Genomic DNA, 24,646 nt, shown 5'->3' on the forward strand with positions numbered 1-24,646 from the left:
TTAAGTTACAAAGTAACCTTGATTCTTACAGAATGATTTAGATTATTTATTAATTTTTTTAAGATTCTTCCGATTCTCGGAACTCGCAGCCTTCCAAATTATTCCCTAGAAGAATTTTGACTCTTTTCTAAATATTATTGAAAACACTTGATCTTTCTATCAATTTGGAATAAATAATAATCATAAGATGTGAAAATAGGGGCTAAAAAAATTGAGTAAATTTTATCACATCATCATCATACCATAAGTACGATAAGAAACAAAAAATATTCATAAGCTTAAAGAAATGCATCATAGAAGACATAAAAGAGAAATTTCAATTCATGATTATTATTATCATTGATTATTACAATGGTCCCCTTATAAAATTGCAGAACTGATATCCCACAGAGGAAACTCCACCTATATTCATATTTTATATTAGTTAAGTAGTATGCATCGATTGTTAGCGATAGCAAAAAAATTATGTTCGCATTGACACCGGAAATAAGTGCAAACAGAGTTCTCAACCACGCATTGATCATTTCTCCAACAAGGTCCATCTAAAATCGGCAGACATGTTGATACACTGACTTTTACATTATTTAAAGCACATACACATTTTCCGTTTTTCGAACAGGATGAATGCCATGAATCACTACATTCTGTAACATTATTACAAGAACTCAACGAGTGGGCTGTAACAAACGATTAATAAATAAATGAATTTGATTATTCAATTCCGTGATGAATTTCACAATTCCTAATCTTAATATTGATAAAGATGTACTTGCTTTCAACACATCGGTATACGGATACTGCTGTGTAATTACTCTTACATTGACATTGATTATCCAAACAACGGGATGAATTAATATAACAGTCTTGATCTGTTGAACAAATTCCATCGATAGTTGGTACACAATGTAGCTTATCCAACACAAAATGGTTTCTCTCGCAAATACATGCATTATCCGCTGAGCATCTTGATTTTCTGATGTGTCTACAATCCGTGTCTGTTGCACATGGTTTGCCCAGTATAACTGAATAAGGTATTAATTAAGATTTCGGAAGTTAAATACTTCAAACAACTTATTACTACATTGCACAAAATCAAGAGTCAATTTTAACGCCGGACCCATCTAACTTCAAGATATGGTGTATGAAAAAAGTTGAATCTACGTCTAAAGTAAAACCCGACTAGAATTTCTTCCTGATTTGCCTGAAGTACCATAAGGACCTTATCAGGTTAATATAAGGCTTGCCTTAGTAGGGCAAACCTGGCAAGTTCCTAGTCAGGACCTCATCAGGATATCCTCATTCAAAAAAAAATTTATTTGTCATCGGGTCAACCTGACAAGTTCCTGATCAGGAACTCGTCAGGATATCTCTATTAAAAAAAAACTATCCCATCCCTTTAAATATTTCATTTACAGGCTAAAAATTGAAAAAAGTACAAAAGAATATTATACAAAAATCACGTCAATCATTGCAGCATAGATTTTTCACTTTTTCATCAGTTATTCTTTGACATTATAATGAACATCATATTTACACTTTCAAGATCACTTAGTATGTCAGCTCAGTGGATAGCATCAAGGACTTTGAATCAAAAGGACGCAGGTTCGAGCCCAGTAGTTATCGGGATTTTTTCATCAATAAAAAATATGTTTACTTCCTCTAATTAATGCTCTCAATACAATAGATAACATTCTCGATCGAATTAAAATTCTCTTATTTTTTTTTTGCAATTTAATATTTTTTTAAGAATAATTACTAATAAGGTAATCCTGATAAGGATTTGATGAGGATATCCTGGTAAGGACCTGATAAGGCAATCCTGATAAGGACGTGATGAGGATATCCTGGTAAGGTCCTGATAAGGCAATCCTGATAACGACGTGATGAGGATATCCTGGTAAGGTCCTGATAAGGCAATCCTGATAACGACGTGATGAGGATATCCTGGTAAGGTCCTGATAAGGCAATCCTGATAACGACGTGATGAGGATATCCTGGTAAGGTCCTGATAAGGCAATACTGATAAGGACGTGATGAGGATATCCTAGTAAGGTAATCCTAGTAAGGATATCCTGATAAGGCAATCCCGATAAGGACCTCATGGGTCTTAAGCGTTACATCCATATCAAGATCCTCTTCAGGATACCCTGATCGGGACCTTAATTGAAATAAGGTTAACCCGATAAGGACCTCGTCAGGCCCTTATGAAAAATTCTAGTCGGGAAATAGGACTGCAATTAGCGGAACGATTCCAAGCTGTATAAGTACCCTTGTAACACATGCTTGAGCAAGATTCTGGTGCCATCGCCTTGAGCAGAACCCTTAGTCACTAGTGTCTTTTTCTACATATGGGTCTTCTGCAAAATCATGTTACAATAAATCGTCATCAAGAATTGTGCATGACTTGCTCTAGGCATTGTACACAAGAATATTGAAGATATCTTAGATACGGTGCGGTTGAAAAGTTTATGACCCATTTCTTGCAACAGAAACCTACGGCAGAAACTTATGATCGTCTTTCTCAAGATCTGCTCAAGGCTCACGGTCGATTTTGAACTTTTAGCAGATTTTGAGCAAGCCATGAGCATCTATTTTTAACTATAGTCTTCCTCCAGAATTGAGTTGAATAATCTGGCACGAATTTCTTATGTAAGGCTTACACGAAACTTGCTCTTGAAACTTTGTCACAGGTATCTGCAGCAAGACACATAAGTAGGAAAAGATATTAACATCTATTGAACTTGAGACCAGGCTTACTCAAGCCTTAAATAACATTTTTATTTGGGTATGGTAAGAATAAGTATATTATGAAATCTTCGTCTACTCTGAATTTCATTGTGCATATTTATGTATAATATTAATCAATAAATATGATTATAAATAAGGTAGTTGTTTACTATCACGGCTCCACACATTTTCCAAAGTTTTATGCGCTTGCACCTTAAAGTTCTACAATCGAAATTTTTCCACGTGTTCTGCTACACGGCGGAAAGAATTTTTTGTATGTGTTTATGTCTCTAACACTAGATATCTATCCGAACCTTGTAACTAAACTGTGCAAAAGTGACAAAAATCACATAAAATCATGCAAATTTTCCTAAATAAACTTTTCTAATAAATATAAGTGATTTTTTATAATACCGTAAGGAGGACGATGGCGATAGAAAGGTCTAACTAAGAGCTCCAAAGATTTTTTGAACTCTTGTAATAGTGAAAATTGGCATATTTCTGTTATTTCAATACTTCAATGGTGTATAACAGCTTGCCTAACATTTTCTTGCAAGTAGCTTGGACGTTATCCGCCTTCCCTTGCTAGTATAGTGTCTGGCTGAAGCTCACAACACTGTTTTACGCCGGCGCGTACTAGTAAGAGATGTAGTCTGAGGGAAGAGTACGTTAACATAGCCTTACTGACGAGTCCGTTAACGTACGGACGAATCTACAAAAATCGTGCAAGTAGGCATATACCTTGGGTTATGGTGGTTGAATTGTGAGTCAATACACTGAATGACAAGTAATGTATGTAAAATAGTACAGTGTAGCACGGAACAAGTGCATAGTATAAGGATAACCAGTGGAAAACAAGCATTACCCAAAAAACGGGCAATTACCCGGAGATTGCCAGCACTGTGGCATGACGACATTCTCTATAGCAACCGTTGCCATGTCAACAGTTTCTGTAGCAACTGTTCCTATGGCAACAGTCTCCTTAGCGACCGTTTCCATGACAGCAGTCTCCTTAGCAACCGTTGACTGACGAGTGCGTTAACGTACTTGGGACAAAACTAAAAATATTATGGCAAATAGGCATATACGTTAAGTTTTGGTAGTTGACTTAAGAGTCAATACATAGAATGAAAAGAAAAATATGTAAAATAGTATACACTTATAACTTATTAAGGCTCAATTTACACCTTAATAAGCAATTATATTTTCAATCCGCTGACAAATGCGAGAGAATGAAACACGTCTCTTGGCAATGTGCTTATTTTTTTATTTTTGCTTGACAAAAACAGTTGGAGCCGTGAAAGTACACAATTACCATAAAGAATAATAAATTATTATGCTTACGTGGTTCACATTCATAATAAGATTTCGGTGAGTATCTAGACTTACAAACACAACCATTGAGAACACAAATTGAATTTTTGACATAGCAATCTTCATTCTTCGAACAATAACCATTCAAAAGCGGTGCACACGCTAAGTCATTTAATGTGACATAATTGTTTTTACAAATACATGTCCGGTTATAACACTGTTGTCCTAAATTCATGCAGTTCGAATCGTCATTACATTGATATCCTAATTGCACAGTTAAAAAAATAAAGAGTCCATAATAATGATACTAACAACTTATTGCTACTTAAATATACAGAAGCGTAAGCACAGACGTTCATTTCCAATAGATAATTGAAAGAAGTTCATTATAGGTTTTCTGGTTTGGAACACGTCATTACGTTTCTCAATTCATCTATTAGCTATTTATTGAAAGGCTTCATGTCTTATGCTGATCCAACTACCTTTCTAAGATTTAAACTAGGGGTGTGCGAATATCGTTCGAATCGAACCGGATCGAATATTAATATTCGATTTCAAATTCAAATCGAATAATTCGAAAGTTCCCGAATAATTCGAAAAAATTCGAATAATTCAAAAAATTTTGAATAATTTATGAATAGTTCGAACAATTCACGAATTATCGAAAAATCGCTGGATTTTCTATTGTTTCCAATTCGAATTCCATTACATCGTGTATCAAAATATTCTATTTACGAATAATATACTTTTCGATTAAAAATCAATTACCCGAAGAAAAAAATTGCTCAATTTCAATGAATGTTCATCTCTGTCAGTAACATAAGAAATCTAGATACTAATAATGGCAAGAGATCTTTTTAATTCATTTCAGTTTTTATAATTATTAATTTCCGTTTGAAAAAAATTTATAAGAAAAAAGTCACACATGCAATATTTTAAAATTAATTTGTAATGAAATTTTATACGACAGTTTTCCTCGCGTGTTAATTAAATTTTTCAAGTATTGCTACAAGTCACTTGTAACCAGGTGTAAACAGGTCGGGTAAAATTACATTGTTTCCCTCATCTGGTAATTAAAATAATCAAGTGCAAGATTAAATCGCGCTAAATTCTGTACACGTTAATACTTAGCTGCAACCTTAAATGTTGCAGCCACAATAAACAGTATTAATTAAAAATTATCTATGACTGCGAGAGTTAACTGTGAAGAGATAGACACTGGTACTTGCTCGTTTGAAGATACTCAAAACACGTCAACTAGAAGTGCTTCCTCTCTTTCTGGCTACTCTTGTCTCTGTCGACGTAGCGCAAGAAAGTATGATCATGTCTCTCTCTGTTTAAAATATTGAAATATTTTTTTTATAGGCTGCACACGGAAAGAAAATTATGGCAGCGGTTTCCATAATTTTGTGAAAATTTTTCCTATACCATCATAGGAATTACGACCATAAATTATGTGAGCGGTTCCTATAATTATAGGAATGGTTCCTATAATTTATAGGAATACTTTCTATAATATTATGGGAATCATTCCTATAATTTATGGGAATGGTTACTATAATTTATAGGAACCATTCCCATAATATTATGAGAATGGTTCCTATAATAGTATGGGAACTATTCCCATAATATTATGGGAATGATTCCCATAATGCAATTGGAATGGTTCCTATACCATTATGGGAATCATTGCCATAATATTATGGGAATAGTTCCCATACTATTATAGGAACCATTCCTATAATAGTATGGGAATGGTTCCCATATTATCATGAAAAAATTAATTTAAAGAAGTGTAGTAATCACTTCTACAATACACAGAAATATTATTAAACATAAAAACAAAAATTCAAACATTGAAAAAAAAATCGTATTTGGCAAAAAAACATTAAAATTTTTAACAAGAATTTTTTGTCAGCACAAAACATTCAAGAAAATTCAAATTTTGGGAAATTTCTACACTATTGTGCAAAAAAAAAATTTTATGATATTATAGGGATGGTTCCCATATCATTATGGTAACCATTCCCATAATGGTATGGGAACTATTCTCATACTATTATGGGGATGGTTCCCATAATATATGGGAACCATCCCTATAGTAGTATAGGTACTATTCTCATACCAATATGGGAACCATTCCCATAATGCATAGCAAAACTTCCTATAATTTTCTTTCCGTGCAGCAACTTTGAATGAAGTTCCAGTTATTGAGATATTCAGATTTCTCTGAACTTTTTATAAATTTCAACATTCTTTCATTAACAGATAAGGGAAATAACGTAATTTTACCTAACCTGTAGACACCAGGTTATGGGTAACTGGTAACAGTTATGAAGGTAGCAGCTTGTTGTTTATAACTTTATAGTATACTATACTATACTATACTATAATCTGGCACTTGAAAAATTTAATCAACACGCAAGGAAAATCTGTTGTATGAAATTTAATTCGAAATTGATTAATTGAAATCAATGGCAGCAGGATTTTTCTGACAATTAATACATTCTTAGGTTCTTTATATTGGAATTAGCTCTTGCAACATTGTTTAATTCAATTAACAGATTAGGGTAGGTTATTTTATCACCGGATCCTAGACTATAACGTGACTCATAATTATAGCCTATACCTGCTTATTTAAATCCCTATTACGTGAATAGGCAGATTAACCAAGCCTGCGCAGTCAAGAGTTTTTGCATACGTGCATGATTTATTCAAACAATCGGAGACGATTCAACCTAAAAGGCATAGTCTAGCAATTTTTCTCGTTGCTTTATTCAATAAGCTACTGATTCTGTATAGTAACAATTAGTATATCACCTGATAAGTAAGATAATAAGAAGCATTAAGCTCGGATTATAAATATATTAAATAAAGACTTACGATCACTACATTCAGTATGTGAAATAGTTTGATGCTGTGGTTTGCATTGACACTCGTTGTTGATGCACACTGAGTATTTAACTTTACACTCGTTATCTGTATGACAATATAAATTCAATAGTGGTAAGCATGATGCTCGATTTTGAGTGGCCAGTGTGTTCAATGAGCAACTACAGGTTTTGTTTGCTGAACAATAAGAAAATTTTATTGTGCCACAATCAAAATCAGTTTCACAGGGTGACCCTAGTGCTGAAATTTTGACAATGGATATTAGTTAAAAAATACGATACTTTTAGTTTAGGTACTTATTCAATTACTTAGGATGCATTGATTATCTGATCGTTGCAAATAATGTTCATTGCATTGACACTCATTATCAATACAAGAAGAATGATCAGTTGCACATGTTTCGTTGTTCCAACAAAATGATTTCAATGCTGGTTGACAATATGTGTTATTCACTATAAAATTATTTGATCTACAGACACAAATTTCATCTTTCGAACACTTTGCATGCAAAATGTTACTGCAGTTTTCATCTCTCACACAGGAATCTCCTAATATACCTGCATTTTTAATCAAATTATTTCACATCTTAAGAGTTGGATTTTCATTTTGGATTACAGAATAATGACTTCAGAAAAAATAATCATATCTAACTATAGGGGAAGGGGAAGGGGGGCAAAAGGGGGTAGGGTAGGCAAAATGGGGTACCCCCAAAATTTGATATTTTAAATGGTTTTTAAACATTCCAAAATCACTTCTGTAAATACAATTAAGCGTTACTTTAAATTTTTTTTGGTAAAATTTTTCAAAAATCAATTGTCAGTTGAAAAATATTAATGACGTTTGTTTTATGATAAAAACTATTGAAAATTTTTTTTCTTCTTTTGTATCCAATAAACGTGTAAAATATAATTTTTCTTGATAAATTATTTACAAAAAAATTTAACTTAATCAATTTTGTTTAAAATCCAGAAATTTTTTTTTATCCTTTTTTAGGGGGTACCCTACTTTGCCCGCAGAAATGAAAAATTTTTTTTTTCAACGGTAACTGAAAATTTCTTCTATTTACTTTGAATATCATTAAAAAAAATCGGTCTGTCAGATGACCCTGCGGGCCAGCCCCAAAACTTCCCGCTGTTTTCGAGCTCGTTGAGCTCGAAAACATTATTGTGAATACATTTTCGAGCTCTCCGAGCTCGCAAATACTTTTGTATGCCATTGTTCTGTAAAAAACCATTTTTTAGCATTTCTTTCTTCCACGATATCTCGCGAACAAATTAACCGATTTTGATGGTTGAGGCGGCAATCGACGTGTTTTATCAAGTTCTAAAGCTGATCAAATTTTGAAATCGATTTATTGAGTCGTTTTTGAGAAATTTCGAAAAAACCAAAAAAAAATTTTTTTTTGAATTCTTTCGTCAACGGTTTCTTTTGAACGAATGAACCGATTTTGATGGTTGAGGTGGCATTCGACGCGGCTTATAGAGTTTTAGAGCTGATTAGATTTTGGAATAAATCCATCGAGCAAATTAAAAGTTATCCAAATAAAACATTTTCGAAAAAATTTTATTTTTGAAATATCTCTGAACGCACCCTACCGATTAAGTTCAAATTTTTACGGCTTCAAGACATTAACAAGCCGCGTCGAATGACACCTCAACGATCAAAATCGGTTCATCCGTTCAAGAGTTATGAATATTTACATACATACATACATACGTACGTACGTACGTACACACATACATACACTCGGACATCATCGTGAAATTAGTCAGGATAGCTTCCTAGGACCTCGAAACGTCGACATCTGATGGAAATTCGATTTTCGTAAATCGGACCGAAACCAATAACTTCCCGAATTTTTGAAAATTTACAATTTTCTTAGCGGGAAGTTAAAAAAGATTTAGCGTATTTGAGTCCTCGAAAACTTGGTATTTTCTTAAGTACCCGCCTTTGCCCTTCCCTCCCCGATACAATTGAATGTGGCCATATATAGTTATATCTGATTATTTATAATCAATATTCACGTATGTATGACAATCTAACCCACGAAAGAGTTATTATATCTACCATCAATAACTATTATTATTTTTCAATAGTCATTTCATTTCAAACTCGGTTTATTTTCAGATTTTTATTGAATATGGCCGTACATAGTTATGTATGACTATATATGTTCATATATACCCATCATCAATAAAATATATATGGTCATATATGGCATATATAGTTTATACATAGGCATGTTTTGAGAATTTTTTTTCGAAGTCTCGAATTATTTCTTCGTCACAATGAGCGATATACGGGAACTATATTTTTCTCATACATAAAAATATATATTTCTATCATATACGAAAAATATATTCTGATCATATATAAAAATATACATTTATGTTGTGTATGGAAATGAAAACTTTCTTATTTGGATGACCAACTCCAATTAAATCAGATCTAAATTTTAATATACTCTTTCCCGTATGAAAATAACATAGATGGTCAAAATATATGTAAAAATATATGATAAATATCAGAAAATATATGTGGCGAATTTAACTATATTTTCTGATATATTTTTGTTTTTTATTAAAAAATATAATACTCATCATATACGAGTCCGCATATGTTTAGCATGTATAAAATATATATGTCAATCATATACAAAAAATATATTTTTATCATATATGAAAAATATATTTTGATCATATATAAAAACATATTTATATTGTGTATAGGAAAAAAAAAATTTCTTATTCGTATGACTAACTCCAATTAAATTAGATCTAAATTTTAATATACTCTTTAAATTGCAGTTTAAATTTTCAGAATTAGTTAATTTGATGCGAATATATAATATCCACATATACATATACATACACCGAATAAAACATATGCTTAAATATAACAAAGAAAATATATGGTGCCATATATAATATAAATTATATGCTACCATATAGTATATTTCATTTCATATAAAAATTTTATATTTTTTAAATATAAAAAAAAATATATCAATACAATATATTATAATGTAAATGTAAATGTATATATAGGTTAAAATATAAAAAGCATATAAGTTTCATATATGAAGACATATATTTACTACTGTATATAATTTTATATTAAATCAGCGAAAATCTCTATATGACTTTTTATAATATACAATATAATATATTATGTATTGTTTTGTTGCAAACATGTATGATTTTATATATTTTAACCATATATTGTTTTTTCATACGGGTTAAATTGCAGTTAAAATTTTCAATATTAGTTAATTTGATGCGAATACATATATGTCTATATACATATACATACACCGAATAAAATATATATTTATAAATATAACAAAGAAAATTTATGGTGCCATATATAGTATAAATTATATGCTACCATACATTACATTTCATATAAAAATTTTATATTTTTTGAATATAAAAGGAAATATATCAATACATTATTTTATAAAGTAAATGTAAATGTATATATAGCTTAATATAAAAAACATATAAGTAACATATATGAATGCATATATTTACTACTGTATATAATTTTATATTAAATCGGCAAAAATCTCTATAAGACTTTTTATAATATACAATATAATACATCGTATATTTTTCGTTGCAAACATATATGATTATATATATTTTAACCATATATTGTTTTTTCATACGGGTCAAATTATTCGCATACTGCTAATGTGTAGTTACGTATTATTATATTTATTAATGCACTATCTGAAAAATCTCTCTTATCGCGCAGCTAAAAATGTGCTGCGAACTACCGTTAATTCACTCAAAGAAGACATTTTATACTCGAAATTTAGCTTTGTCGAGCCAATTAACCACAACTTCGAGGAGAGAACTGAATTTAGTTTGCAGCACATTTATTTTTCAGTGTGTAATCTTAATTAATAAATGTCAATTACTTCTGCGTTCACGTGATAACTTAGTATCATTATGTAGCATTTGTTGACTTGTGTGTTTTATAAGTATACACAATAAAATTAATTTCAATAAATTTAATTCAAAAATTTTTTTAAACATTTTTTTTTATATTAATCAATTATTAAACTATTTAGTATTCTTCCAATAATATTTCACGACGTTTAATAAACACTGATTCAGATTATGAATATAAAGAAATTTTTTTTTAGTATATCTATGTAATAATTGTGAGAGTGATCATATTTAGTACCATTTGCAACTGATATGGGAGATAGGCGTGTCTAAAAGAAAACAGTTGACTATTGTGTTAAAAATAGTACTTTATGAACATGCATATGATAAGAGTATTGGTAACTAATACTAGTGCAAGCCCAATAGAAAGTGCACACTAAAAACAGCTTGATTTTCTACCACCAGATGTCCTGTCTGGAGTTTTTAGCTTCCAATACTTGACGCACTAAAGAAAAAATGTAGTAAAAAACGTTATTATCGTGATTAAATCGTATTTATATCCCAAATATTTACTTGCACAAACAGAAACAATCTTCAAAAACTAAGTTTCGTTCGTAATATGAGAATATTTTTTTACAGTCTAAGCTCTCATTGTTCCCAATCAACAAAGGTAGATAGCCAGAATTGATTCTTTATTACAAAGTGATTGATGAATGCCCCGAAGGCGTTCAAATAATTAGATCATATTTATTTCATTATAACTTTATTTTCGATGATGACCGTTAACTTTTAATAACTTTATAGAAAAAAACGTGACAAAAAAAAATTTGACGAATTTAATTATCAATTTGATTAATCACCTACTAATTTTTTGCCTTCAGTTATTTTGCACACCTCTGATTAACAAAAACGATTCACTCAATGATGAATATATCTATATTAGGGTGCGTCATTTCGGAGCAACATTTTTTTTTGAGTTTACTCCTTAAAGAGGTTCAAGACCGATTTTCAAAATACTACCAAAACTCTGAAATTTTTTCACTGAAAAAGTTATAAAAAAAAAGATCACTGTTAAAATTTCAAATCGATTCACTACACCGTTTTCGAGAAATAAATTTTCAAAAGTCGTCCTTATACACGGGCGTAAATGGGAATCATATTCAAAGTGCTCTAGTTTTTGGTACAATAATACCATCACTATAAATTATTCAGTATCAAATAATTAAACATTTCTGAACTCGTTAATATTTTTTTCAAGCTTACCCGAGAAAAAATATTTATATACAATCATATGTATATTTATATATAATTATAAAGAAGACTATATATTACTATATATAATCATATTTAAGGGAAATAATTTTTTAGTAGTATCATATATAATTATATATAAGGCTATATATATGTGGTGGTTCGGCTTCACTCCGCGAGATGGTATCTACAACTCACGCCTCTCGCAATATCTCGTCCCTAAACTTATTTCAATATATAACATTTCCAACATGTTACTTCCAACTCGGCGTCTTAGGTGGGGTATACGATAGACACACCTAACTGAGGAGTCTCAGCTATCGTATACTTAGACGAAACGCCTCTCTCCCCACAAATACCTTTTTCTATCTCTCCTCTTCTCATCCTCTCTCACAACGTTTCACTCTGTTATGTCCACCGCTTAATTTTTAATTATTTATCCGGGATTTCTCCCTAATTGGTAGTTTCTCGGTTTTTGTTCATTTTTTCGATTTGAAAATGTTTTTTTTTACCGATAACCTTCATTTCCTTAATCAAAAAGATTGATTGTCGAAAAAAATAGAAAAAAAAATTTTTTTTTTCACCAACAACCACCTCGGGGCTGACCTCATTTGGACCCAAACACTCCTCCCATCTCAGGAAATAGAGAGACTCTGGTCAGAGTGGGGCTTGGAATGGATCCCCCATGGTACCAGACTTCAGCTCTGGTCAGCTGCTTGCATAGATTAGTGGTGGGACACAAGTTCTCCCCATACCCTATGTAAAGGGCTACTCCACTTGTACCTTTTGGGTTACCAACAAGTAATTATCCGCTTGTTCGTCCCCTGCTAGATTTTCTACTTTCTCCAAGCCTAGTAGTACCCTAATAATTCGAGCCAAATCAAAGTATAGAGCAGCTTGGGGGGTATCTAATTATTGGTGAGGTCTAATTATTCTTCTCGGAAACGTAAAAACGAACACTTCTACGGTAGCGGATCTAAATTACGGTAATTACCGTTATTTACCGGAAAATACTGTAATTTACGATATTCAATTGAATTACCATAAATTGCCGTTACATGTCGGTACTTACGGTAAAATGCGGCAATTCTCGGTAAATTTTCGTATTTTGCCGTAGTTTACGGTAATTCCACTGAATACCGTAAATTAGGATATTTTACGGTAATTACCGAAATTTACCGTGATTCGGATCTGCTAGGGTGATGAGCGTTTTATCCAAGAATAAGAAAATTTTTGTCCAACAATGCTGTATAAAAATTGGATAGTGGAAGAGATCGTCAGATCCGATATCATAACTACGGCATTGGTTTATTTGAGAATAATGGACCAGTGGAAGTTATATCATTGATTCAGACGCTAATGGGTTATGTTTGTTTAATAAATAAGATATCTCACTTTTGGACTCACCTCTAGGATATACCGATTTCTGATCAATTGATTATACATATATAGACAAGCCGACGGAAATATTTAAGTGGCAAGGAAGGAATCGGTGCTAATTTTCCCATATGATCACCTAAGTTAGTTTTTAAAATTTTAAATGAGAGTCGGCTATGGATATGGACACATATTTTTATTTTAAATTTAAAAATCGATTTCGTTGTTATGGCTTCAAAAACATATACATATTTTTTCAATGCATCCTTGACGTGAACCTTGAAAGATGGAATCAGTTGTAGAGTGACTTAATTGGTTACAAACAAATAGGTTCACACTTTGCAAGTGCTTGATTGCCTAAGTGGACAGTACAAATAGTGAAAAGACATAAAGATGCCTTTAGATAGCAGCAAATATAGATAATTCGTCACGGTAGATTGTCATAAAAAATGTATTTTTGCTGTAACAACTGTTGTCATAGATACGCTTTGTGTTTCTATATTTTTGTCATCATTTGAAAAGCTAGTAGTTATTCTGCTAACGCAGCATACGGAGGTACTAAAAAAATTCTCCATTAATATAAGTCTATAGAAAATTTATTGTTTGAAAAAAAAAAATATAAGATTAATAATTTAAATTATATTAAATTTTTTTTTTCTCCAATGGAGATTGGAGTGATTAAATATTGTTGCGTTATACTGTCAGAATAATGAAGTGTAATAAAACAATATTATTTTATTATTGTTTACTTATCGTCAATGTTTCGAGCAGTAATATAAAAATTTATGCACCTTCGTCAAGAGAAGATTCATCAAAGCGTCTCATTAGCGATGCGGTAATTTTTATTATTAATTCAATTTTTGAAAATTAGTGTCTAAATGGTGATTAGTTAATAAATTATTTATTGTTATCAATAGAGAGAAATAGTGGAGAAATGTTTTACAAATAATTCAAATCCAATTATAATAAGTGCTGATTTGATTAATAACGATGACAAAGTTAAAAATCCACCTGATATTAATAATTTAAAATCGTCGTTTATTATCATTAACGAAGATTTCAAGCCAACGAAGATCGAAGGGTATATTCCTACTTATCCGACGTATGTCCTTTTGTTTGAATCGTTTCTAAAACTGACAGCGCTTATTGGAGAGTTGAGAAAATCAAAAATTTGGAGTATCAAGTCTCCGTTTTTCGTTCTCGACACGACGAAAGATTCTCGTTGTATGAATGCTCAACCCGTGCTAGGAATGCTATGGAAATATGATTTATTATCTGCGTATTACTTGTGTAATAACAGTGAAAGAGATTCGACAATTGTTTACACTTTAAATCCGTTCACAAATTACGCTCCGTCACCGTGGGTCCAACTCTATGCCAGCAACGTATTCATAGATAAAGCTGACGAGAAGTGGACATTCTATAATCTAAAATATTCAAAAGGTATTTATTTGTTTTCAGAACACTTGCGTTTCATATATTTCAGAATTTTTTCAAACTTACATACAGTAGATTTCACTTATAACGACGATGAAGGGACCAGTGTAATTTCGTCACTATATCCGGAAGTCACTATATTCACGGGTAGGAGTGGGGAGTACCGAAAACTTGACATTAAGACAGCTCGAAAATAAAATTTATTGTTAAATAATACAATAACAGTCATACAATCCGCCTAATCGCTTAATGCCTACTTACAAATACTATTTGAAATAAGCAGTAATATTGCTTTGTGTTAGATTCAATTCTTGTGCTAATATGCAATTTAAAGAGTGTTCCATTTTCATAATTCTTTCGATATCTAGATTGCCTTTTTTTTCACCGAATAAGCAATATCTTTTCAGTATTGTTATAGCACAAACTGCATCCTCAGTTGTCGGAATCTTATCAACGTGAAAATCTTCTTCCTCGTCTTCTTCGTCTTCGTCTTCTTTCCTTTTTTCACCTACGGGTGTCAATTGTGAAACAACGCTGCTAATAATTTCATCATCAGTTAGACTACTGGTGGTAATAACTTGATCATCAATATTAACGAAAGTTTCCCAGTTCGTAATTGTAGCCAACTGTGCCAGCTGTGTATTGTCCAATTCATCACCAAGATCTTCATCATTTGCTATAAGATTCGAAAATTTACTGAACCTCGCATGCACATAAAATTTTTTAATTGTTTCTGCAGTTACTCGTGACCATGCTGTCGTTACCATTTCAATGGCATCGAGAAGATTAACAGAGAATGGAATTTTTTCTTCAATAGCATTTATCATTTTCTGTACTAATATTTTTCGATAATTACTTTTAAGCGTCTTTATAACCCCTTGATCAATCGGCTGAATAACTGATGTAGTGTTTGGTGGTAAAAATGCCAGTTTTATGTTGGTTTAACTTTGAATTTGCGGATGAGCTGGACAATTATCCACAAATAAAATGATCTTCTTTTTGTCTCGTCTAAGCTCTGAGTCCCATTTTCGTAAAACTTTCTCAAAAATCTCCGACGTCATCCAATTTTTTTTGTTCGCTTCATAATCAACCGGTAACGTTTTAATATTTTTGAAGCATCTGGGTTTTTTCACCTTACCTATAACTAATAATTTTCGTTTTTCTCCAGACATACTTGAAGCATCGAGCACGGTATAATTCTTTCCTTTGACAGCTTTCCACCTGTGCATTTTTCTCCATTAAATTTTAATATTTTTTCGGGAGTTAACTCGAAAAATAACCATCTCATCAGCATTCCATATTTGACTAACCGTGTATCCTTCAGTTAATTTCGGTAAAACTGTATTCACTCGATTGTCACAGTCACTTTTCGACACACTGGCTGCTTCTTCACAAATTCTACGAACTACAATATCGTGGCGTTGGCGAAATCGATATATCCAGCTTTCAGAACAAACAAAGTCCGTTTTTCCGAAGAGCCTCGCAAAGTGATTAGCTTGTTCTTGTAACAATCGACCACTTATGGGAACGTTTTGGCTTCTTCGATTTTCAGACCACATTAGAAGAGCAATTTCTATATCTTCATGAGTTGGTCTACGATTTTTTTTTCAAACTCAAAGACTTTTTTTCAAAGGATTTCATTATTTCAGAGCGGTTTTTCCACATCGTTGACACTGTAGAATGCGAAATATTTAATTCTTTGCACAAGTTAATATTGCTTCCATCATTCTCAAGTCTCGAAATAAAATTCACTTTTTCTTTGACAGTAAACGTTCTTCTATCGGGTGCCATGAAGAACTAACAATCTAATATGAGAAAAATTACTGAATAACTAGTTTTAAGCGAATTATCACAACTGCCGACCATCTGAGATTATAAACAAGAGATAAGGAAACCTCATAAATGAGCCTTTGTGTATTCGTTTGTTGACTCCTTCATTGAGTATAGACTCGGTCGTATTACCTGTAAAAGGTTTCAGGAAATTTTTTATAAATGATTCATCAAAACTGGACGCTATACCCAAAATTGCTGTAATATCCAAAGTCGTTGTAACCGAACCATTAGGGGAAGGTGGCCTAAAGCGGGTATGTTAACGTTAAGAGCCGAAAAAATTTAGTATTTAGATGATAACAATAATGATTTATTTATTTTTTGATAGAGGATATATTGAACTTTAAAATCAATAAGCAATATTGTATAGATTTGGATTAATTTATGATTTATTATTAAAATTAAAAAACACTTCCAAAAACCGCTTTGCCCTAGGAGGGGGGGCCTAAAGCGGGTAATCCGTTCGGGCAAAGCGGGTTGGCACTACAATTAAGGGAAATATGCTTATTTTAGATTTTTAAATAATAATTTTAGTTTCATTTAATCAGTCTTCAACAACTTAAACGGCTAACTTATTAAATACGGCAATACTTTAATATAAATAACTATTTAATCAGTAACTTGTAATTAAATTTTTTTGTTAATTATATAAATGATAATATTCGACTAATTATTCAGTCTTTCGCAGATTTTGGTGTATTACTGTACGGTACGCACCAGGTACCGGTAAAAAATAATTTTAGACTATTTTAATTAGTCTCTAGCAGTTTTGCCCTACCCGCTTTGCCCTAACCGCTTTGCCCGAGAACACGTTTTTTATCCAAGTGATGCTAAACTCAAATAATTCAAAGCAAAACGCTAATATTATATTCTCAATTTTAACTCAAATAGGCTCAAATTAATAGAAAATTATCAACGATATAATAAGTGCATTCGTTTTTAAATAATCAGAAAATATATACCTTTAATTTTTTTGAGAAGGTATTAATTTTTTTTCAATTGCGTGTAATTACGCCATACCGCTTCATTAATTCTCGTTTGGGACTGAGCGAAACTTGGAAGTACTCAGGTAACCTCGACATACGCATACCTTGTCCCTTGCGTTTCATGCGTCGGCGCACAAGCGCCTACCCGCTTTAGGCGGGGTACCCACTTTGGGCCACCTTCCCCTATCTACCAAAAGTATAGGTTAGGAGTCGTTATTAATGAAATCCACTGTATTTGCATATGTATTTATGAGGGGCGTGCGAATAGTTGAAACTTGTAAATCATTCGTATCGAATTGAACTGAACTGTTTGATTCAAACTACGAATTGCATAATTCGGATTATTCGCAAGTAAACTATCTAATTTATTTGAAAATTTCCGAATAACTCACAAATTTCCGTTTAAACGACTAGAAATTGTACTATCTTATCCTATAGTTCAAGTCTTAGTAAAAAAAAAAGGATCATTTGATTCAATTCGATTCGAACACGATTCACATACCTCTTTGTATAATAGTATTTATATATTCGATTACAGATAAAAAAATATGTCAGAATATGATTTTTGATAAAACAAAACACTTAAAACAAAATAAAATAAAATTATTAGCTGTTGAGCGATTTCCAAATGTGACTTTAGATAAGAAAGTAGAAATGATAAGAAATTACTTGAAAACAATAACGAATAAAAAAATTCCATCAATATATACATTACTTCCGTACATTAATGCAACATATTTAGTCCACTTCACGGAACAAGGTTTTACCAAAGAAATGATGAATAATGGTTACATTGACGAGATAGTAAGAAAAGTGTGTGATGCCAATGATAAATTAACGCAATTATCAGATACTAACTATCAGTTTATGGACGTTATGACACAGTATACTTTAATCGAATATTCAATACTGACTAAAAAGTCGAATTACTTGAAGGTGATCAGTGAAATAACTTACAATATACAATTTATTGTTCTATCGATAGTTTGTCTATTATTGATATTGGTGGTCATATTGATTAATAATACCTTCAGAGTTAGTGAAAGTATTATGGACGTGGTGAGAATGTTGGCCAATATGGGAGTTATGTCTCCAATGGACCGTTTGTCTATGAGAATCATTTACTTTTCCGGATTTCTATTTATATTTATAATAATGCCCGAGTTTCAGGGCCAGATATCTGCAATGTTGTCAAAACCAATCCGACGTAACGTCGAGTCGCTGAAAGATCTCCGAGACAATAAATACCACGTCTATTATCACGAACTTTTAGAGAATGATATGATCGATCAAAAGTTGTGGGTTACTGATGAGGACAGAAAATATTTACACCCATCGAGTTTGCTACATCTTGAAAAATGCCCATATGAAGCACAGGAAAATTCAACTATTGCATGCATCAACATGAGGTCGTCTCAATTAAATTCCGCTTTAAATTTGAAAAATTTACATATTTCTAAAGACGTCGTATTTAGTAAATATTTCGTATACTGGACCAGGAAGGATTGGCCGCTGAAAGATAGAGTCGATAAAATGGGTGCACTATCGGTGGAAACAGGTTTAATTTATTATCGGGACAACAAACCGAGCAAAGAATATTCGAAAAAGTTAAAGAAGATTAATAAAATTAAAGAAAAAGAAAAGTATGAGCAGATTGACTTTGATAATTTGGTGTTCAGTTACATGATCACTGGAGTGATTTTACTGTGGAGTGTGTTCATTTTTGCAATCGAACTGCTCTTTCATAAATATTCAAAACTTCGCAAACAGGTTCTGATAAGGCGAAGGTTCGGGAATATAAAGTCATTGAGATCGCAACCGAGAATTGTTTTTTTTCCTGGGCGAATGGTTCTTCTTAATAGCCGCGAGTGATTTTTATCTCGAAACCAAGTATTAAATTAGTAGTAAATCCGTAATTAGTATTCACTGATTGCTTGATGTGGATTTGATAATTGCACTCGATGATATTCAAAAAAGGTGTCATCTGCAGGTTTTGGTCACTAAGTAAATAATAATTTAAACTCTCAAATATCTGAATATGTATCAATGATACCCAAAATACAACTCTCATTTTTCCGTAAAACATAAAATATTGTCCAAAAGAAGTTGATTCAACTTTTTTCTTAAGATTGAGTTTTGAATCTCTAGAAACTCAAAGTACTCTCTTAAATATGATATAGTGAAATTAGTGACTATACACTATTTGCTAGTGAAATGTATATCACTAATTTAAATAGTGGTATACTTTGCACTAGCAATAAGTGACTATTCACTGCTAAATAGTGATTTTCCCTAATTCGTTTTCAGAGAGTAAGATAACGGATTTAAACTTAATAAAAATTAAACCGCTGCTTAAAAGTTGAAAGTGGAATAAATGGTGTGTTTTTTGTCATTAACAATTATTAATCTGCGATTTCCATGTATTGAGTGTATTAATTAATAAATAAAAACTTAATTATAAAGATATCATTCGAAAAAACTTAAAATAAACAACTTTTCCTAATATGTTCGTTCGTTGGCATTCTCTAACATCGCATATAATATTGCAGGTAATTGAATGCTATACAAAAAAATGTTATCGAAATTTTATTTTAATTCAAAAATCTAAACTCTCGAAGCATTTTAAGATTTTTATCAAATAATTATTTCAAAAATTTGAAACAGCTGCTTGAAACTCGAAATAACTCCATAAATATTACAAATATCCATTAATACGAAGATGATTAATTAAAGAATAATTTCGACCCAAAGTTAAGTCAATTGATTATTCCATTAATTAAATATGAATTTTTTTAACCTAAGAAAAGATTGCTGTCAATGTTACACATAAAACTCCGTAAACACAAAAACTCTTGATAGACGCAATTAATCGACCTGACGTTTTTGACTTCTCGCTGAGAAAATTGAAAATTTTCAAAAATTCGAGAAGTTATTGGTTTCGGTCCGATTTTCGAAAATCGATTTTCTATCAGATCTTGACATTTTGAGTCTCAATCGGTCAATTAGTTTGAGAGATATCGTTGGAAAAAAATTGTAAAAAACGTTTTTTTTCGAAAACAACGGCACACAAAAGTATTTTCGAGCTTGAAGAGCTCGAAAATGTATCCACAATAATGTTTTCGAGGTCCTTGAGCTCAAAAACAGCGGGAAGTTTTGGGGCTGGCCCACAGGGTCAACCAATAGACCGATTTTTTATATTATCTTGGTATTTTTTATCACAAGAACTCTATGAAAAATCGCTATCTAAGTTCTTTGTGTATAGGGGAGGGTGGGGCAAAGCGGCCCCCCTGAAATTTTGACCAAAAAAAAAATTTTTTTTTTTTCGACTAATTACTATAAATCCGATATGTTTGCGCATTTTTACCCCTACGCATGAGATTTGGGGCAAAATGGACAAGCCAAAAATTTTGAAAAAGTGATTTTTTCATATTTTTATCGTCAAATTGAAAAAAAATAATTATAATTCCACATTTCTAGCCCTACGCATAACACCTGGGGCAAAATGGACCAGCCGAAACTTCCGAAAAAATTATTTTTTCATATTTTTCGGCCGTTTCTCTATGTAAGAGGAAAATTTGGTCACTAAAAATTTATAAAAATTAATTTTTTTTTTTAGTTGATAAATTTTTGAAATAAAGTAAAATTATAGAATTGATTTTTTTTTTTATTAAATAACGATTAGTAATTATGGTAATCGAGAGTGAACGATTTTTTACGCTTTAAAAAATTTTTTTCGAGTAATATAAAACCAAAAATAGTTGTCAACAGAAAGAAATACATTCTTAATGATGAAAACAATTTAAAAAAAAAATAACGAAAAAAAAAAATTTTTTTTATCACTTTTTGAAGGGGGGTCGCTCTGCCCCACAAAAAAAAAAAATTTTTTTCAGAATTTTGGCAAAATGTCCATAAATTTGTTCGAAATAGGACAAAAGTAAAGTGATCGTATGGTTGAAAGCCACAAAAAATAATAATTGGCTTAGGGGGGCCGCTCTGCCCCACCCTTCCCTAATTCTAATTAATTACAAACGGAAAACTGATTGTTCACAAAAAATTTAGCTGCCGTTCGTATTTTTACTGTTGTTATTATCATTTTTATTTTTTTCTCCATCAACTACTAGCAGAAGCACTAGTGACATCTAATACAAAAATGCGGTTTATTTGATGAAAAGTTAAACTGAAAACAAGAAATGTAAAAATCAGATTTACAATTTACAGGTTTCATAAAAATAAAATAAAAGTAATGATCAACAATAAAATGAGCGATTGAGGTGTGCACTTTTGGATTTCCCAACATTTTTTTAAAATCAATATTTAATTTATTAAGACGTACAAAAAATCTTATTGTTTAATTATTCATCTAATGAAAATAGTCAGTTTCCAATATTCAAAATTGTCGAATATCAAAATGATAATTAAGATGAATTGACTATTTGTTCTCGAATCCAATCAACGTAATTATTGATGTTTATATAAATTCCAGGTATCGTTGATCCATAACCAACAGTCCAAGCAAACAATCCCATAACTTCCCACCGACCGTTTTCTCGTTCACAAACCAGTGGAGCACCATCATCACCCTGAAAATAATTCAAGAAACAATAAAATCAATTAATCCATGATAGATTGAATTAATTATATGAACAATTATTTAATTACGTCAGATGTATATTTTCCTGGTTCAGCACCGGCACAAATAAAGCTCCTTTTATCCAATTTATAATTGTGCGTTAGTCTTGTAGTTTGCAGACGCTCTTCACATATATTAGCATCAACAATCGGAACATCAACTTCTTTTAATGGCTTATTAAAACGTCCAGAAGGATCAAAATCTTCTTCATTCCATCCTGATACCCAACATCTTCTTTTTGGTTTAGGAGCTCCTTGTGGCAAACATGCGATATTTATATGAGGGCTGATGGCTAATGGCACGGATTCAGAGAGTCTTATCACTGCTAAATTATTCGGTGCTGTTTTAGACTTAAATTTTGGGTGAATTATAACATAACGAGCTTGGTAATCATATACTTGACAGGAAGCATCGTCTCCATATCCAAGACTATCTCCTATATGAATTCTTATTGAACTGGATCTGTAATGGTTATTTCATCGGTTAATTACGCAGTGAAATTATTCTTGCTTTAAAAACTATGGTGTCATAGCAAAGCCGGACTATCCTGGCCACCTGATGGAAATTGAATCAAAATTAAAAAAATGCAACTTACGGTATCGATTTAATTTTATGAGCAACAGTCAAAACATGACTACTTGTTATTAGAACTCCCGCACCAGCAGTGCGATAACTTGCACTGCTAATACGTTCTAAGATGGTAACATGCCATGGATATTCTCCAATATCAGCAGTGCCCCTTACATTGTCATAAGTAGTATCTATTAATTTTCTAGCACCACATATTTCACTTGTCAACCCCACGGCGAAGTCACAATATTTAGCTTTGCCAACTGGACACTCTTCAGATGGCCGTTCCTATTGATAATATTGATTGATAATTCAATCACTAATAACATTGATTAACTTTATTTTTTCAAGAAAAATTACCTCATTTGTTATTCTACTCGATAAGCTAATACTGTCAGAAAATGTGCATAATTTATTTAGATCATCACAATAGCAACTTGGTGAACCTGGTCCGACTTCTAAAAGTAGAGAATGAATATTATTTAGGGATGTGCGAATACTTTTAACTCCTTAAGTAACACATGCTTGAGCAAGATTCTGTTGCCGGTGCACTAAGCTAATACCCTCGTCACTAGTGACTTTTTCTACGTTTGGGTCTTGCGCAAGATGATTTAGCAAGAATAATCATCAAGACTTGTGTATGACTTGCTCAAGAGATTGTACACAAGAATATTGAAGATATCTTAGATACGGTGCAGTTGAAAAGTTTCTGGCGCATTTCTCGCCATGAGCAACTATTTTGAACTATAGTCTTCCTCCAGAATTGAGTTATAATCTGGCATGAAGTTCTTGTGTATCTAGTCACAAGAATCTGCAGCAAGACACATACGTGGAATAAGACCTAGCACCTATCGATCTTGAGAGCAGACTTGCCCAGAAATTTGTTTTATAGGTATTCATTCAAAATTTCAATTCTATAGGGCTTATGGAAGAAAAACGTGGAAATTCATGTAAGAAGGGCACTTTAATATGTTTTACTTGCTAGTGATAGAACTAACTATTTATTTAACAATTAAACGTTATTGAACCCAACAGCGAATCGTATAATACTGACGGTTAATAACAATTGATATAATAAGAGGATAGGCGAGAATGGCTAAATGATGTCACGTTAGGTCCTCTTGGAGGGTCCCATCGGAATACCTCTTATTCATCCGCTTTAATGTCCTCACCCTTCTCTGGTGAGGGTGAACTTCGTCACAGGCTGGGGGTAGCCTCAGATGTCAGAGGCTACGGACTTCAAGATGCCTTCTGGCCAAAAGGTTCGGTATTCAGGAAAGAGTAGCTTACATTAATATGTTTGATCCCCCCCCCCCCAAACTTCATAACAGTCAGTTTTCTAAAGAAAAGTTCCAACATTAATTTTCACGTATTCTAACCAATATTCACTCTAAATTTGAAGTCTGTAGTTCTTATGATTGAAAAACGTCCAAATTTTAACAAAATAAAACATTTTATGTAATAAACAGTAGGGTTTTATTTTGCCGTCAGTTTCCTTGTATAAAATAAATTATTAACTATCAATTACCTCTTCGTTCACGTAATATCTTAGTAACATTATGCAACATAAATCCACTTGTTTGTTTTAAAATTATAAATAATAAAATAAATTTCAATAAATTTATTTCAAAAACTTTTTTAGACATTTTCTTGATATTAATGAATTATATCGTTTAATATTCTTTTAACAATCTTTTACGACGCTTACTGTACACTGGTTCAGATTATAAATAAAT

General features: G+C 31.8%; 2 protein-coding genes across 2 annotated transcripts; one reads left to right on the forward strand and one right to left on the reverse strand.

The window, feature by feature from the left end:
- Window positions 1-14,050: 14,050 nt before the first annotated feature.
- LOC130674603 (uncharacterized) lies at window positions 14,051-20,094 on the forward strand. The gene is made up of 3 exons (XM_057479975.1): window positions 14,051-14,292; window positions 14,375-14,900; window positions 18,249-20,094. Exons 1-3 carry the CDS (start codon window positions 14,167-14,169, stop codon window positions 19,580-19,582), a joined length of 1,986 nt encoding a protein of 661 aa, XP_057335958.1. The 5' UTR covers window positions 14,051-14,166; the 3' UTR covers window positions 19,583-20,094.
- Window positions 20,095-22,125: 2,031 nt separating this feature from the next.
- On the reverse strand, window positions 22,126-24,468 carry LOC130674242 (phenoloxidase-activating factor 2-like). Its single transcript, XM_057479512.1, has 4 exons — window positions 24,439-24,468; window positions 22,936-23,198; window positions 22,370-22,802; window positions 22,126-22,290 (listed from the first exon to the last, which is right to left on the reverse strand). Exons 1-4 carry the CDS (start codon window positions 24,466-24,468, stop codon window positions 22,126-22,128), a joined length of 891 nt encoding a protein of 296 aa, XP_057335495.1.
- Between the last annotated feature and the right edge of the window lie 178 nt (window positions 24,469-24,646).

The sequence above is a fragment of the Microplitis mediator genome, chromosome 9, assembly GCF_029852145.1.
Source record: "Microplitis mediator isolate UGA2020A chromosome 9, iyMicMedi2.1, whole genome shotgun sequence".
NCBI classification, from domain to species: domain Eukaryota; kingdom Metazoa; phylum Arthropoda; class Insecta; order Hymenoptera; family Braconidae; genus Microplitis; species Microplitis mediator.

Excerpts from the sequence above, each read along its gene's own strand:
- LOC130674603 (XM_057479975.1), top strand. The coding sequence starts at position 14,167 with ATGAAGTGTAATAAAACAATATTATTTTATTATTGTTTACTTATCGTC. Across the intron at positions 14,293-14,374 it reads AGCGTCTCATTAGCGATGCG|AGAGAAATAGTGGAGAAATG; the intron begins GTAATTTTTATT and ends TGTTATCAATAG. Across the intron at positions 14,901-18,248 it reads TAATCTAAAATATTCAAAAG|ATAAAAAAATATGTCAGAAT; the intron begins GTATTTATTTGT and ends ATTCGATTACAG.
- LOC130674242 (XM_057479512.1), bottom strand. The coding sequence starts at position 24,468 with ATGTTACTAAGATATTACGTGAACGAAGAG. Across the intron at positions 23,199-24,438 it reads GATATTACGTGAACGAAGAG|GAACGGCCATCTGAAGAGTG; the intron begins GTAATTGATAGT and ends TATTATCAATAG. Across the intron at positions 22,803-22,935 it reads CATAAAATTAAATCGATACC|ATCCAGTTCAATAAGAATTC; the intron begins GTAAGTTGCATT and ends TAACCATTACAG.